The sequence below is a fragment of the Protopterus annectens genome, chromosome 1.part0 (assembly GCF_019279795.1).
Source record: "Protopterus annectens isolate FY-2018-M chromosome 1.part0, PAN1.0, whole genome shotgun sequence".
NCBI classification, from domain to species: Eukaryota; Metazoa; Chordata; order Ceratodontiformes; family Protopteridae; genus Protopterus; species Protopterus annectens.
In genome coordinates, this window is record NC_056725.1 from 959,647,638 (window position 1) to 959,664,509 (window position 16,872).

Here is a 16,872-nt window from a genome sequence, read left to right on the forward strand (position 1 = left end):
TCTCCGGGAAGCTGTGAGTTGCGACTTGTGATCAAGGTTTACTGATGCTTGTGTATTAGGAAGAGACATTTGGTGTTTTAGCCTGGATCCAGGGGAAGGGGGTGGATAGAACTGGGATTTAAGATATTTTGGCAGAAAATGGTTTATTTGTATGTCTGCTGAGTGACAGGTGGGAGGGCTGGAGGAGTGTGTTTCTTGTTGTGGCGGCTTGTTGGGAGATTTTTTTTTTTTTTTTATCTGTTTGCTCTCTGTTCTTTTCCTGGCTGCTGCCTCACTGAAAGGGAGGGGATTTAGGCTTGAAGTTGCAGTGAAGTGAAGCTTTGCTTTGGGTACATCACGAGGCTGAAGTTGCAGTGGAGTGAAGCTTTGCTTCGGGTACATCGCGAGGCTGAAGTTGCAGTGGAGTGGAGCTTTGCTTCGGGTACATCGCGAGGCTGAAGTTGCAGTGGAGTGAAGCTTTGCTTCAGGTGCATCGCAAGCCTCTGGTATGCAGTACACAGACACACTAACAGAAACAGACGCTCCCAGGTTGCTATGATAACGGAGACAGAGTGACAATAATGCTCATTCGCTCTGAGGAGCCTCCAAGATGATTCTCGGCAATGACATTTTTGGTTATAAAAATATATATATATATATATATATATATATATATATATAAATAAAAGGGCTGTTTTAAACCACATGTACACATATTGATGGTCTCCCAACACTTCATTTAGCTCATAGGTTGATTCTTGATAAAAAAAGATAAAACTAATAAGCGCAATTTTATATTTAAAATGTATTTTGGTGCAAACACATTAAGGACTTGCATAAGAGGGGAAGTTGAGTTATTGTGAAAGACTAAGAGCACTTGGTCATGTGCAGTACCCTTTGCAGTGGTCTGGGAGGTGAGCTTGCTCGGATGTGTTGGGCATATGGGGATAGCTGATTCTAGGGGTGTTTGGGGCTACCGGGAAGTGCTAGAGACTCATCAGATTTCCTTCATGGAAATATCTGTGGGAATGGAAAGTGTGTTGAGTGGTTCACTGGCAGAGTCGCCACTACATGGAACAGGCTGGTAAAATGGAAAAGGACAAATATTGGTTTGGATAATTTAAGAACAGTCTGGAAATGCACCACATGAACTAGCGAATGGTATTCTGGCAAAACTGGATGGGCATTGTTGCCCGTGCTTGAAGTACTGATATGTGTGTATGTAAGGATGGAAATATACTTATAACAAATAAGAAACCAGAAGGGTCTCATAATTTAAACTCTATGGACTGTATAAACATGCTTGAAAGATAATAAGAATAAACATTACAGCTTGTGGTCACTCAAATAACTAAGCCCCAGCCAAAAAAAAAACACACACAATAATTATGTAATGTATGATTTTAGTAAATCTAGACATAAAATATATAATTGTCATATATGGTGAAGCAGTCTGCTGAATTTAGATATTAAAGACATGATTTAGTAATGTGCGTTTGTGTATAATAACACTACTGTCTTAACTTGTCATAAATGACATACACTACACTGAACATCAAGTGGAAGCTTGATGGTTTTCTTATATAAGTAAATATGCATAAGTCATGTAATTGCTTTAACTTGAATTGTAGTTGTTGTAACCCATCTTGACCATATATAATACTCAAGCCGTTACCAAGGTAACTAATGTTTTATACATGGTATCAAACTGACAAAGTTGTTCAAGAGAAACAACAGAAGCCTAAACTTGAAATGTCACAGAATGTAACAACCATATTCTGAACAAATAGTATTAAATTGACAAGAGACGCTCAGTTTAATAACATGGACTTGTGTATAATAACACTACTGTTTTAACTTGTCATAAATGACATACACTATATTGAACATCAAGGGGAAGCATGATGATTTTCTCATATAAGTAAATGTGCATAACAAGTCATATAATTGCTTTAAGATGAATTGCAGTTTTGTAATGCATCTTGACCATACATAATACTTAAGCTGTTACCAAGGTAACTAATGTTTTATACATGACATCAAACTTGACAACATTGTTCAAGTGAAACAATAGAAGCCTGAACTAGGAATGTCACAGAATGTAACAATCACATTCTGAACAAATAGCATTAAATTGACAATAATCACTCAGCTTAACCTTTGATGATTATACAAAATAGAATTTTGCCATTTAATTCTAAAAACTTTCAGTATATGTCATAAAATGGCAATTTATGAATATGGAAAGGGAACTTGTAATCATTAATCAGAATAAGTGAATTTGTTGTTTTTAACCTATAATTTCACTCATTTTATAATAAAAAACGAAAGATATGAAAATACTTATGTGTAGGAAATGGGGGGAAGAGGGATGCACTGATAATTAAAATGCACTAACTTTCATCAATGTTTACATAAAACAAACTTGATGCTTTAAGTAAGTTAGCAACAAACAAAGTGATTACTTAAATGCTGGCAAACAATGAACTATAACTTCTGCTATATCTAGTAAAATACACGGTATTATAAACATTAGGTATAAATATTATTACCATCTATTTATATTAAGTAATACATTTTGAAAGACTTCATCAATAAGAGTGAATATGTTAAATAACTGTGTGGTATAATCTTTTACTGAGGTTTTATATATATGTCCTACTTTACTATGATTGAATTGCTTGCCATCTATTTTTCATGTAAATATTAATTGCTTATACAAGTAGACATTTATAACTGTTACCAAATTGCTCCAAGGCTAGGGGTGTTATACCAGCAGGAACAAGTAAGTAAAAACCAAAAAGCAGCGGTTGCTGGTATACACACGGCACAATCACAGTTCTTTCCGAAGTCTCTATTCTCCACGATAAATGATCACCACGTTAAACAGTAATAAAAAGTAAGTAAAAACCAAAAAGCAGCGGTTGCTGGTATACACACGGCACAATCACAGTTCTTTCCAAAGTCTCTATTCTCCACGATAAATGATCACCACGTTAAACAGTAATAAAAAGTAAGATCCTTTTAATGACAGTAAGCGCTTTTCGGCTTCTTCAGACTGTATAACACTTAATTACAGTTCAAACACTCATTTAAATACTCTAACATTTGTTCTCATTGGTTAAAATTAACAGAACTCTATAAAAAACATTTCGAGTCTAACCGGAAGTCACTGAAATCTTTGCTTGTACATAAACATAACCATACGCTAGCATCAATCTATCACTGAAACATTGAGTTAAAATAATTGTTCAGTATCTAAATACATTTGCTTTCATTTAATGTAGCACGATGTAATATCATGTATGCTAAAATTCACAGAACTCTATAAAAAACATTTCGAGTCTAACCGGAAGTCACTGAAATCTTTGCTTGTACATGGACATAACCATACGCTAGCATCAATCTATCACTGAGGCATTGAGTTAAAATAATTGTTCAGTATCTAGATACATTTACCTTCATTCAATATAGCAAGATGTAATATTCAACGTTGTTATTCCGACAACGTAACAGCTTCGTGTTGATGCAATTTAAATGAAGGTAACAAAATTGAGTGCATCAACACGTAAACATGATGTCACTGCGTCAGGTATTAAGAAATTGACATTCCATATGTATCTTCTTAATTAAAAAAACAACTTCTAACGACAAATTGATGTCTTGACGATATCAAAACAAACAAGACATACATAAAAAATAAGCGTACGCAAAAATCGCATATCTGTATATGCGTAACATCTAAAAGCAATACTTAAAACCAACACATAAGAAAATGCAGATATGCTATCTATATGCCTAAAAACTATACAATACTTATAAAAAGGAATGAATACTCCTGTGTAAACCTTACCATGCGACCCTATGCTAGTAAAATCAAAAGGCGCAGTTGGTAGAGTGTCCTTGTTAAACCACTACAACATGGGTAGCGTGAGTCTGCTTGTGCGGGTTCGCCAATGCATGTGGGAGACTTCAAATTCAAATTATTAAGGGTGTTGAAGTACATGAAATTCGTAACGTGTGCTAACGATGCAAAATAAACGCTCTGTTGCATCACATACTGTTCCAAATGAATTTCTAAAAAATATATATTTCTAAAAAATATATTTCTAAAACATTTATAGTACCATCAAGTGTAGACTCATGGTTGCAGGAGTTAAAATGTGAACAAACAAAGCATGATGACCACAAGGGTGTAAAACTGGACTCAACCTTACAAAAGTGCTATTAAAAGTGTCCTCAACCTTACATAAAGACTATTAAGAATGTATTAAAAATATATAGATGTGTCTAAATATGAAAAGCAAAGGTCCGGTATGAATAGAGCACATATCACTGCTGGTTACCCTGAATGGGGTCCCATGTATGCTATGGTAGTCCATATGTACTTGAAGGCATTAGAGTGAATATGAGAAAATGTATTGACCAAGGTTACCAAGGGTTCTCTCCTTCTCTAAATGTCTCTTAAAGGTGTATATAGTGAATCATTCCTGATGTTTCGGTGCCCGCAGTTTCCTCTTCCTAAGAAGGGGTTTAATTTGAACCTTGTCATTAAGGCCCGGATGTTGGTCCGCCCTGAGTCTAATGATCCACTTCATTTCATTCTCAAGGGTGTAATTAATGATATCTCCACCTCTCATACCAGGTACAATCTTCTGAATGACAAAAAACTTAAAAGTGTGACTAATTCCTAGTTCCTTGTTATGTTTAGCCAGAGCGTTAAACATGGAGCCTATCCTTATATGGTAGGTGTGCTCCCTGATGCGTTCCTTCAATGACCTGTTGGTCTTGCCAACGTAGAACGCTGGGCACATCTCACAAGCAGCAATATAAACTATATTCAAACTATTGCAATTGGTGTTTGTCTGAAAGTTATATATGCGTTTGGTGATGGGATGGGTGAAAATTGTTGTTTCATTAACGTATATACACTGATTGCATTTGCCACATGGTGTCGTATTAGTGGTGTGCATATTCTGCCTATGTGTACTAAGGTGATTCCTTGGTTTGCATAATAGTCTCTTCAAATTGGGTTGGTTCTTATATACTACGTTCAAATTTGGTCCTACTATATCCTTAATGTCCTTGTCCAGTAACAAGATGTCCCAATGTTTTTCCATAATCTGTCTAACATTCATGGAATCTCTTGTAAATAACATGGATGCTCTATTAATATTCATTGATATTGGTGCATCACCCATCCCCATATTAGGGGGTGGTTCGGAGAAATAAGGTTTTGCCTTATTCTCCCTAATGGCATAGACGTCTAATGTGGTGCGTTCAAAAGCTGTGGTGTCATAGCCCCTTTTCATAAACTTATTCTTCAATTCAACCAATTCTTTAGCATAGCCTTCCTCTGTTGGGTTCAACCTCGAGGCCCTAATGATCTGGCCCTTCATCACATTGTTGAAAACATATTTGGGATGCATGCTGTCCTTGTGCAGTATAGTATTCCTATGACATAATTTTCTATGTACTGAAGTGTTTAATAACCCATTATTTAGCCTGTTGATATTCACATCTAAATAAGAGATCTGATTATATGAGTAAGTTGTAGTGAACCTCAAAAAATTTGTAGAATTATTCATATCAGTTATGAACCTCAATAGTGTATCTATATCACTCCTCCAAATGAAAAAGAGGTCATCCACGAATCTATGATAGATGCCTACATGTTCCTTAAAAAATTGAGATTCAAAAAGAAAAGTCTCCTCCCATTGAGCCATAACTAGGTTGGCGTAGCTGTTGGCACAGGACGTGCCCATTGCTACGCCATCCTTTTGCAAAAAGAGTTCCTCACCAAACATAAAAATGTTATTGGTTAAAACAATTTCCAGTAATAGTGCTATGAAATCTATTTTCTCAGGGGTAAGGTCAGAGTGTATCTTCAAATAATCTTGAACGTATTGTATCCCTAAATCATTGGGGATGACAGTGAAAAGACTCACTACATCTAACGTTACCAGTAAGTAAGGTGCATTATCGTCCAAACACTTCATGTAAGAATATAAATCCAATAAAAACTGTTTACTGTCCCTAAGGATAAAACTGTTTTTATTCACTAATGGTCTTAGATGGTATTCAATAAAGATCGACAGTGGTTCAGTCACCCACCCTTGTCCTGAAACAATCGGTCTCATGGGGGGTTCTGTGTGTGATTTATGAACCTTGGGGAGGCCTTGTATGACTGGAATAAGAGGATTGCAAACTCTAAAATAATTATATACTTCCTTAGTGATGTTATTGGATGCTAATAGCTCATCTAGTGTATAAAATATCTGCATAACTTTCTCCTTAACAACTTCTATGTTTATTTTTAAATAAGAGGAGGAATCCTCCAGAAGGAGAAACATTCTCCTATCATAGTCTACGATGTCCATCAGTACTATAGGTCCTCCTTTATCAGCAGGCCTGATCACCAGATTATTATCATTTCTTAAATCACTGAGTGCCTGCCTATGTTTGTAACTCAAGTTGTGTTTATATTTGACATCCTGTGTCTCTTCAAAATAAGTATGTATGTCATTTTCTATCATTCTTGAGTAGACATCAAGGAATGGGTGTAACTGGGGAATATACACACTGTTAGGTTTAAATTTTCCAGTAGTCTGCTTCTCAATAGTGTTACCAAACTCTAATTTCAATTGAACATTTCTTATAAACATCTTAGAGTCAACTATGTAATCAACAATATTTCCTCTCTTAGTGGGTATGAAATTAAGCCCCTTATTCAACGGTTCCTCTTCATACACACTGAGTGTCCTACTAGAAAGATTCACAACTAACGAATCGACTTCTCCCACATTCTTTTCAGTGTGGGTCCTTGCTGTTCCCCTCCAGATCCCTTCCTTTTTTGCCTGCCCCTGCTCATTGATCTCGTTCTCCCTATATGTTGTTTGTGGGCTATAGGGAAAGGAGTATTAGTGCTGGTATGAGGTGATGGATTAGAATGGGGAATGCCACTCTGTGTGGTTTTCCTCCTTACGACTGCTTCCTCTTGTACATTCATGTTACTTGAATTATTAACATCGAGGGAAGTAGTCGTTAGTAAACTGTTTACTCCATGTGACCCTCCTGCATTAACATTCTCAGCACTTGAGTTGTCAGCATTTTTCCCTTCATCTTCCTGAAATACTATTTCAGTGTAAGAGACATTCCTACTGTTGTTACTTCTTGTGTTAGTTTGCACATCAGTATTAACATTACTGGTAACAGGTGGTCCAATAGGATAATATGCACGACTTGGTGCATTCACGCCTGTGATTACACCAGTTATGCCATCACTATTAACATTTCTTTTATCCTGCTTATTGTTGGTATTATTATCAATAGCATTAAACCGTTCTCTAGGCCAAGTAAATACATTAGAATTTCTAAAATCCCTCATGTCTCTTAAAATCTTATTCTTCTTTTGTTCTATTAGCATAGGGTCGCATGGTAAGGTTTACACAGGAGTATTCATTCCTTTTTATAAGTATTGTATAGTTTTTAGGCATATAGATAGCATATCTGCATTTTCTTATGTGTTGGTTTTAAGTATTGCTTTTAGATGTTACGCATACACAGATATGCGATTTTTGCGTACGCTTATTTTTTATGTATGTCTTGATTGATATGATATCGTCAAGACATCAATTTGTTGTTAGAAGTTGTTTTTTAAATAAGAAGATACATATGGAATGTCAATTTCTTAATACCTGACGCAGTGACATCATGGTTTATGTGTTGATGCACTCAATTTTGTTACCTTCATTTAAATTGCATCAACACGAAGCTGTTACGTTGTCGGAATAACAACGTTGAATATTACATCTTGCTACATTAAATGAAGGTAAATGTATTTAGATACTGAACAATTATTTTAATTCAATGTTTCAGTGATAGATTGATGCTAGCGTATGGTTATGTCCATGTACAAGCAAAGATTTCAGTGACTTCCGGTTAGACTCGAAATGTTTTTTATAGAGTTCTGTTAATTTTAGCATACATAATATTACATCGTGCTACATTAAATGAAGGTAAATGTATTTAGATACTGAACAATTATTTTAACTCAATGTTTCAGTGATAGATTGATGCTAGCGTATGGTTATGTTTATGTACAAGCAAAGATTTCAGTGACTTCCGGTTAGACTCGAAATGTTTTTTATAGAGTTCTGTTAATTTTAACCAATGAGAACAAATGTTAGAGTATTTAAATGAGTGTTTGAACTGTAATTAAGTGTTATACAGTCTGAAGAAGCCGAAAGGCGAAAGCGCTTACTGTCATTAAAAGGATCTTACTTTTTACTACTGTTTAACGTGGTGATCATTTATCGTGGAGAATAGAGACTTTGGAAAGAACTGTGATTGTGCCGTGTGTATACCAGCAACCGCTGCTTTTTGGTTTTTACTTACTTTTTACCACTGTTCATCGTGGTAATCATTTATCGTGGAGAATAGAGTCTTTGGAAAGGACTGTGATTGTGCCGTGTGTATACCAGCAACCGCTGCTTTTTGGTTTTAAGTAGACATTTATGTTGTATTAGAATTCTTTCTAATCTACAATAGTACTATATCTGTTCAAAATAATATAAATATTGCTTATTCCTATTACAAATATTTTCCATATGATAATTCAATTTATGGAGCTCAGATGTTCTGGATTGTCAAGGTATGAGTGCCAATCTGATGGACTTAGGTTTATATTAGGAATGATTTTCATTCCATGGCTAATGTGGATCTTAGTTTTGTTAACATTTATTAGTTTAAATTTATTTCACAAAAACATTTTTAGTATGCCTGACCAAAACATTACTTTACTGGTAAACACTCAAAATATAAAACTGATAATTTCCTTTAAAAGCGCAAACATATACTTTATAGTTATCAGAGGAAAATGTTTAATAGTCACAATAAAACAAAAAATACGTAGTCTAAATAACCTAAGATGGATTTAACTTTATTATCTTTAAATACCAATGGCTTAAACAATCTTAGCAAGAGATCAAATCTACTGAAATGTTTAAAACTGAACAAAGCACACATTGTTTTCCTTCAAGAAACTCATTTTAAAACAAATAACAATTACAAATGGAATCCTAAGGAATATATGATATTGACACAATCCACTTATAAGACAAACAAAAGGGGTAACAATTTTATGGAAAACAAATGTGATTAACCAAGAAATAATTTTAAGTATCAAGATAAAGAAGGCCTTATGGTACTAGTAATAGTTAAATATAACAGAATATGGAGCCTAGCCAATCTATACTGGTTTCTAGGCATTGAATCAGGAACTGTTAAAAAAACACTTGGATTTCATTTCCAATAATTATAAAGGCAACTTAAGATTAGGAGGAGATTTTAACTGTATAGTTGATATTTCTGAAACTACAAATAAAAGACTGCTGTGTACATCTGCTGTATCAAAAGCTTTAAACAAGTGGGTAGAATAATTTCATCTTGTAGATACTTTCAAATTTATAAAAGATATAGCTTTGTTGTTTTCCCGTCAAGATCACAGATTTGGTACCCAAACTAGAATAGTTAAAATATTTGCTGCCCATGACTTGCACGCTAAAATCATTAATTTCTCAATCGCTCCCTGCCTCCTTTCAGACCACAATTCATTGATACTAAAACTTCAAAATGGATACAAGCCATTAAGCTTTAACTCCAGAATTCCAGCATATATAACTAAAATTAAAGAGTTCAAACCCTGGTTATTATCTGAATTACAGTTCTTCTTAGACATTAATTACACCACAGAGATAAATAAAAATAACGATATGGGGCTCATTAAAAGCTTACATATATGGTAAAACCCTAACTTGGTATAAAAAACAGGGAATGGGATTCTGAATTATTAGATGTATAATCCAAACCTTTGTCAGTAAAAGCTGAAAAAAATCAAAATCATTTGGAGATGAAAAAGAAAGTAGAAGTATTAAATAATAAATACAGTGAAATTCTAACACATAAAACTAGTTTAGCTTTATAAAAACTAAAAATTAATACCTTGGCCACTTCTCCCAAATATCTACATAATTTATCCACAAGAATCAAAATACAATTAAAAGTATCTTCCATGAAAAGAAAGGGAAAAGTGTTTCGGATATAGGTGACATTGTTGATACCTGGAGAAATCAATATATGGAACATTTCCAAAAAGAAAATATACATATTGATCAAGTAAATCTAAATGAAAAATGTTCTAATATAAAAAATACCAGAAAAATTAAAACTAGATCTGCAAGCACCAATATCCTACAAAGAAATTACAGATGCAATAAAAGAGGGTAAAAATAATAAAGCTCCAGGTATAGATAGCATAGTTATGGAAATATATAAACTTTTTCCTTCAAAGATACTATCCCTCTTTCATAAAACTTCATTAGAAATTCAGTCACAAGCTTTAATACCACCCGCTTAGAAATATTTCTTAATCACACCAATCTTAAAGGAAAACAAATCCCCAAACCTCTGTACCTCATATAAACCTATATCATTATTAAATAATATCTAAGATATTTATGAAAATATTAACTAACAGAATGAAAATACCATTATCCAAAACAATAAATAATGATCAAACTGGATTTATATATCATAGACACACACATGACAATATTAAAAGGATAATTTCTCTTACAGATTATGTTAATAAAGAAAATAAAGAAATACTCATAATTGGCTTAGATACAGAGAAAGCCTTTCAATCCCTAAATTAAGACTATTTATTCAAAATTCTGGTGTTATTTGAATTTCCTCCTTCCTTTGTTTATCTACTAAATAATATATATATACAAATAATTTAGTGCATGTTAGGCTAGGTCCTTTCACCTCTGAATCTATACATATAACAAAGGATGTCCCATGTCACCGATTCTATTTGCTTTGGCTATTGAAATATTGGCAGATTCAACACGTAACAATACAAAAATCAAAGGAGTAGATGTTTATGAACAATACAATTCTAAAGTAATGCTCTTTGCTGATGAAATATTAACATTATCCAATACAAAAGAGACATTAGAAGAATTAGATCTTTTAATTCACACATTTTACAGGACTTCAGAATTCCATTTCAATAAATCAAAATCAAAATTTCTATTTTTAAATTAAAACAAATTGCAGATGAAAGGGAATCACATTATAGGGAAACAAGAATCTACCTTAAAATATCTATGAATTGAGTTATACAAGGATAATAATGAATTAGTCTCAAAAAACTACAATAATATCATCAATACAATTAAAATCTCTGTGGACAAGTGGAACAAAATAATATTAACATTTGAAGATAGACTACAGTTAATAAAAATGATTTTACTACCCAAGATTCTCTACATAGAGCTTTGGCAATGCAACTGTTACCAGAAAGGAATATACTCAAAGAAATAAATGTATGCCTAATAAAATTTTTATGGTTTCCCAAAAGAAACAGAATAGCTTTAATACATCATATCAGACCATGGAAATAGGGAGGATTAAACTTTCCTGATACAGAAACATATATAAAAGCATCAATATCTAAAACAATCTCAGAATGGATAAGTCCAAATTATTCTGCAAATTGGAAAGAATTACTAACTGTAATATCAATAAATGAATTTGATTTACAAAAAAAAATTCAAACAACAGATAAAAACAACTTACCATGGCACATATTATGTATTAAGTATGCAATATAACATAAATAAGCCCACCAAAACTAGCATGATTAATTACATTGACTCATTTAGGAAAATTATTAATGCAAATATAGATTTAAAAATCTGGTTTGATCTTTTAACACCATTCATAGTTACAAAGAGCTATCCACATAAAATATACAGAGAAGCAATTAATTCCTGGGAACAGAAAGGATTTGTTTGTTAGTTTCAATGGATCAAAGAACTAAAAGTTCTGGATATACAAACAATAGAAACAACATACAAAATTCCACAACAAGATGGCCAACTATGCAAAGCATTCGGACGTATTCGCAAGATTTATGCAGAATAATTAGTAATTCTTCATTTAAAGAAATACCTAAACTTACAAAATACCTATATGAAATCATATATAATGATTATGACATGGGAAATAGTATTTCGAAATTTTACAAGATATTGATAAATTATAAAACAACACCCAAATCCTTGAATTGGAATTATATAACAAAAGGACACTCATTACAGCTAACTGAAGAAATTAAATCAAATATTTTATCAATAAAAAATGCTTCCTTTATACAATACTGGAAAGTTTTTTATTGGAAATGCTTGCACAGAGCATTCTTAACTCCAGAAATAATTACTAAACTTAAATCTTCCACAAAGGGAATATGTTGGAGGTGTGAGCAAATATGCAATGCAGACTGGAATCACATTTTTTCGACTGTGTTAAAATTAAGCCATTTTGGAATGGTATTAAAAACTTTTTACAAGCTTTATTTAATGAATTGTTTAACTTATCTAAAGTTCTAGTATTATTAAATGTGTACAAAGGTCCTCATTTCAATGAGTCAAATATGTATGTAGTATGGACAATACTTGCAATCTCAAGGAAGTGTATAAAAAGAAGATGGAACACAAACAAAATACCAACTTTGGAAGACTTCTACAGCCAACTGAAGACCACAGCATTGTTAGAAATTAAAATTAAAGAATTAAGGATTCATCCTAAGCCATTTATTAACAATCCATGGAAAAAAGTCTCATTGTCGAGTGACACTTTACAATAATTGAACAGATGCACTCTGATAACTGGATTGTTATACCTATAAAGTAATTGTATATACTGAGCTCTGTTATAGTGTCAGGCTGATGTAAATAGTGTACATTGTTATTAAGATGTTATATACAAAAACTATGGAATTCATCCAACTGTATTTGAAAAATAAAAAAATGTTGAGGAAAAAAGCAATACTAGGGTATCGGAAGACACAAAGAACAAGAAAACACTATAATAAAGCCATTGAAAAAAGGATACTCTGAAGCAGAGCTGGATTGAGCTGCTGACAGTAATGGAGGCAAGCTAGATTGGGGGGGGGGTCAGGTGAGGACTGGGGATTTGTGAATAAGGGAGGTGGAGCCTGGCAAGTTAGAAGCCTGAAGGAGGTGGCTGGTGCTGGATCCGACTCAGATCTGCTAACCACAGCTTGAAGCCCGACAGAGAAGACAACATCAGATCTGGTTCTTACTGACACCTGTGCCCCTCAGAAAGAACTTAACTGTTGTACTGAAAATGGGCTCAAATAATTAAATAAGACAAGAATGTAGTATCATTTAATTTGGCAAATGATCCATATCCTCTGCACATAAATGTAGTCAGTGTGCTGGGTACCTGGATTGATAGCTCCCTCTCCAGTCATTGTGTGGCAAATGTAGTCAGAAAAACTTTCTATTTGGCAAAGCTAATAGGTAAGGGTATATCATCCAGATCCAAAGATGTCACTGTTCCCTTATATTCAGTAATGGTTAGACCAGTTATAGAGTGCAATGTCCTCTTCGGGATGTACTTCACCTGACATATTAAACAACTAAAGAAGCCCCAGTCTCTCCTAACTATGAAGATTTCAGGCTGAGCTACAAAGAGAGTCTAAAAGCTCTATTCCTTTTCACAGTATCTTACAGTCTCTTCAGGGGTGCTCTGTTCCACACTATTAGGTACCCTGCTGCCCTCTATTTCCTATTATCTCCACAGGTCTAAAAGCTTTGCTGGCACCAGAGTCATGGATTTAAATCTTCAACAGCAGATAAACAGAATGCAATGGAGACAAGAGTCATTACACCTCGTCTCCCACAATTCCATAATAAGCTGCCCTGCAGGTTAAGCAGTTATGTTATGTTAAAAAGTTATGTTCCCACACTGTGGAAAGTATCACATATAATTCCCCTCCACAAAGGCGGACCCTCCACAGAACTAACCAATTACCACCCCATAGCTATTCTCTCTCCACTCTCCAAAATACTAAAGAGATGCATACACTCTCAGGTCTCAGACTACCTCCTTACTAACAACCTCCTTTCCAATACTCAGCATGGTTTCCGTCCAAACCATAGCACCACCACTGCCTTACTCTCCTTTACTAACACTATCCTTCAGCATAAAAACAATGGCTATCTCTCCTCTGCTACTTTACTAGACCTATCTAAAGCATTTGACATGGTCCCACACAAACAACTTATCTCTGTCCTCAATAACCTATCCTTCTCACAATCAGTCACCAACTGGTTTCAAAGTTACCTGTCTTGACCGCCAACAATCCGTTGTATGGCAGAATGACATATCTCCCCAACTACCTGTCTCCATAGGGGTTCCCCAAGGATCCATCCTTGGATCCCTACTCTTCTCTGTTTTCACAAATAATCTAGCCTCTGCCACCACACATGGCACAATCATACAATACGCAGATGATTCTACCATCATCTGCTCAGCCCAGTCCCTACCCAAACTGCAAAAAGTCACACAGGAAGCATTTTCCTCTGTTGAAACTTGGTTATCCGATGCCCAATTAATACTCAACCCAAACAAAACAAAACTACTCATCTTCCAACCCACCAAACATACTCAAAACAACTCTCACTTTAACATCACAGCAAAAGACAACACCACTATATACCCAACTGAACACACCAAATTGCTAGGGGTGGAAATAGACAATAAACTAAAATTTGACATTCACATATCCATGACCATAAAAAAAGTCCACAAAAAACTAGGAGCGTTATACAGAAATAAGCAACTTCTAACCAAAGCAGCAAAGATTTCAATAGCAAATTCCCACCTTATCTCCACCCTACTTTATGCCTCTCCAATATATACCAACCTAAGGCAATGCGATCTAAACAAGCTAGAGACCTGCTACAACAAAATTGCCAAATTCGCCACAGGGCATCCTACCGTAGTCACCACTGTCTCTCACTTGCTGAACTGGGCTGGCTTGAACTCCCTCACCTCCTTCAATGGTATCAACTCTCACTCGCCCACAAACTAGTAAACCATCCACTAAATGTCCCATCCCTCCAGAATCTACTCCAACCCTATTGCACCACCAGACCACTAAGATCCAGCAACAAAAATCACTTGCAGATCACTAAAGCCAATAACTCTGCTGGTGAAGCACTATTCTCTTGCACCATAGCCAAATTATGGAACTCCCTCCCACCCACAATTACCTCCATACCATCATGCACCCACTTCAAAACTTTACTAAAAGCGCACCTAAAAACATGCTGGCTATGCCCTTGCAACTCCCACTCTAATATCACCCACCCCATCCAACCACTACCTTTCTTTCCATTCCACTAACTACCTTGATTATAGCAAGCTCAGATGCTCATAAGCCTAGCACTTATACAGCAAGAACTTCTTATTTTAACATTTGTTAATGTCTGTTATGTACTTCACAGATAAAGATTCTAGTTGTCTACTGATGTACTATGTTCTTCATCTGTTAATATGTTGTAAGTAATTGCTATGTAAATTGTTAATTGCTACGTAATCCAATGTAACTACTGTCTGTTTAGTTTAACTGTGGAGCTTTTCTCCCCGGGCCTCCGCTGAAAATGGACCTACGTCCAGTTGGACACTCACGGTAAACAAATATAAATAAATAAATATAAATAAAGCAACATGATACATTTTCATCCTTCAAATTGAGTCTGAATGACTGGATTGGTACCCTCAAATTTAGCCATTTTTGTGAAAGGCAGGTACAGCCTGAGAGTGGGTACTGGCATTGAAACTCCTATGAATTACTCCTCTTACGGAAACAAGAAATGACAACTCTGAAGCATTGCCAATGTACAGAGACTGTGTTGATTTTGATTCCTTGCAGAGAACAGCGACTGAAGAGTTGCATGAAAAGGAAGTGGACTCAGCTCAAACTTCATCCACATTACACTCAACCCAGAGTACTGAAACAATAAAAACACTAAAACAAGCAGTCTTTATGAACAGCAAACATTAAACCCACTGGTAATCAAATAGCTAAAATGCAGAATCTAGCGCAAGTAATAATTAATGAATCAAAATTTCTACCAACATGATAATGCTGCTACCGTGAGAACCAAGAGACAAAATGACATTGCATAGCATATGTTGGTCAGACCTTTAGAACAACTCCATCCACCTAAATTATACGACAACTCTACCATCCAGAGTGCTGCTGAAAGAAAGACTGTTACAGCATAAATACGTCACTACTGTTGCAGTGCAATAAATTACTTAAACATAAATATTACACATAAAAGTTTGTTTACAAAGAAGATGGATTAAACCTTAAAAGTTACAAGAGTTATCTGGCACTATCAGAATGTACAGATAAGCAAAGCTATGCAGTAGAAGCACCATACTTCTGATTCCCACACACAGTGTGCTGCTGCTTAAATTATGATTACAGTCTAAATAAATCACAATGATTTATTAGACACGTTATAAAATGCAAAATTGCTGAGCAAGAAAAGCGAGCAGAAGCCCACATATATTACAGTATTGGTTAGTAAATGACACAGAAGGGGCACACTGTCGCATATTCTTCATGCAAGCTGTATAAGAAGATTTAAAAACTAGGTACTTGACATGAATGGCAATGAGGAGACAGGTGAGTGTTACAGGATTTATTATTCCACCTTTTCACAAGTTACAGTGATGTGCCTGTTAGCACTATAGGATATGGCTTCTCTTACCTTATGTTTTTTAATCCTCCCCCTCCTCTGTGAGCTCAGTCTCTTTATGTACCACCACCCTGGTGACTGACATGTCAGGGTGCTGCTCTTTGGCTTCTTTAATTGCCTGTGCCAAGGCCTACCCAGAAATTATGAACAAACACAAAAAGAAAAGCAAAGGTTGAAAAAAAAATCATCACAACAGAAGGCAACACACACATAAATACATATAAATAAAAAATAAAATCAACAC

The 16,872-nt window shown here is 34.8% G+C and overlaps 1 protein-coding gene across 21 annotated transcripts in view; it reads right to left on the bottom strand.

The window, feature by feature from the left end:
• The window catches only part of EPB41L2 (erythrocyte membrane protein band 4.1 like 2), a 2,741,769-nt gene that overhangs the window by 119,653 nt on the left and 2,605,244 nt on the right, over positions 1-16,872 (bottom strand). For 20 of the 21 annotated variants that reach the window (XM_044064528.1, XM_044064527.1, XM_044064530.1 and 17 more), the window contains one exon: positions 16,641-16,758. The exons of the other annotated variant lie outside the window; for it this stretch is intronic. In XM_044064528.1, coding sequence (XP_043920463.1) covers positions 16,651-16,758 — 108 coding nt within the window. In that variant the 3' untranslated portion in view covers positions 16,641-16,650. The remainder of the gene's footprint in view (positions 1-16,640; positions 16,759-16,872) is intronic. 21 annotated transcript variants of the gene reach the window in all.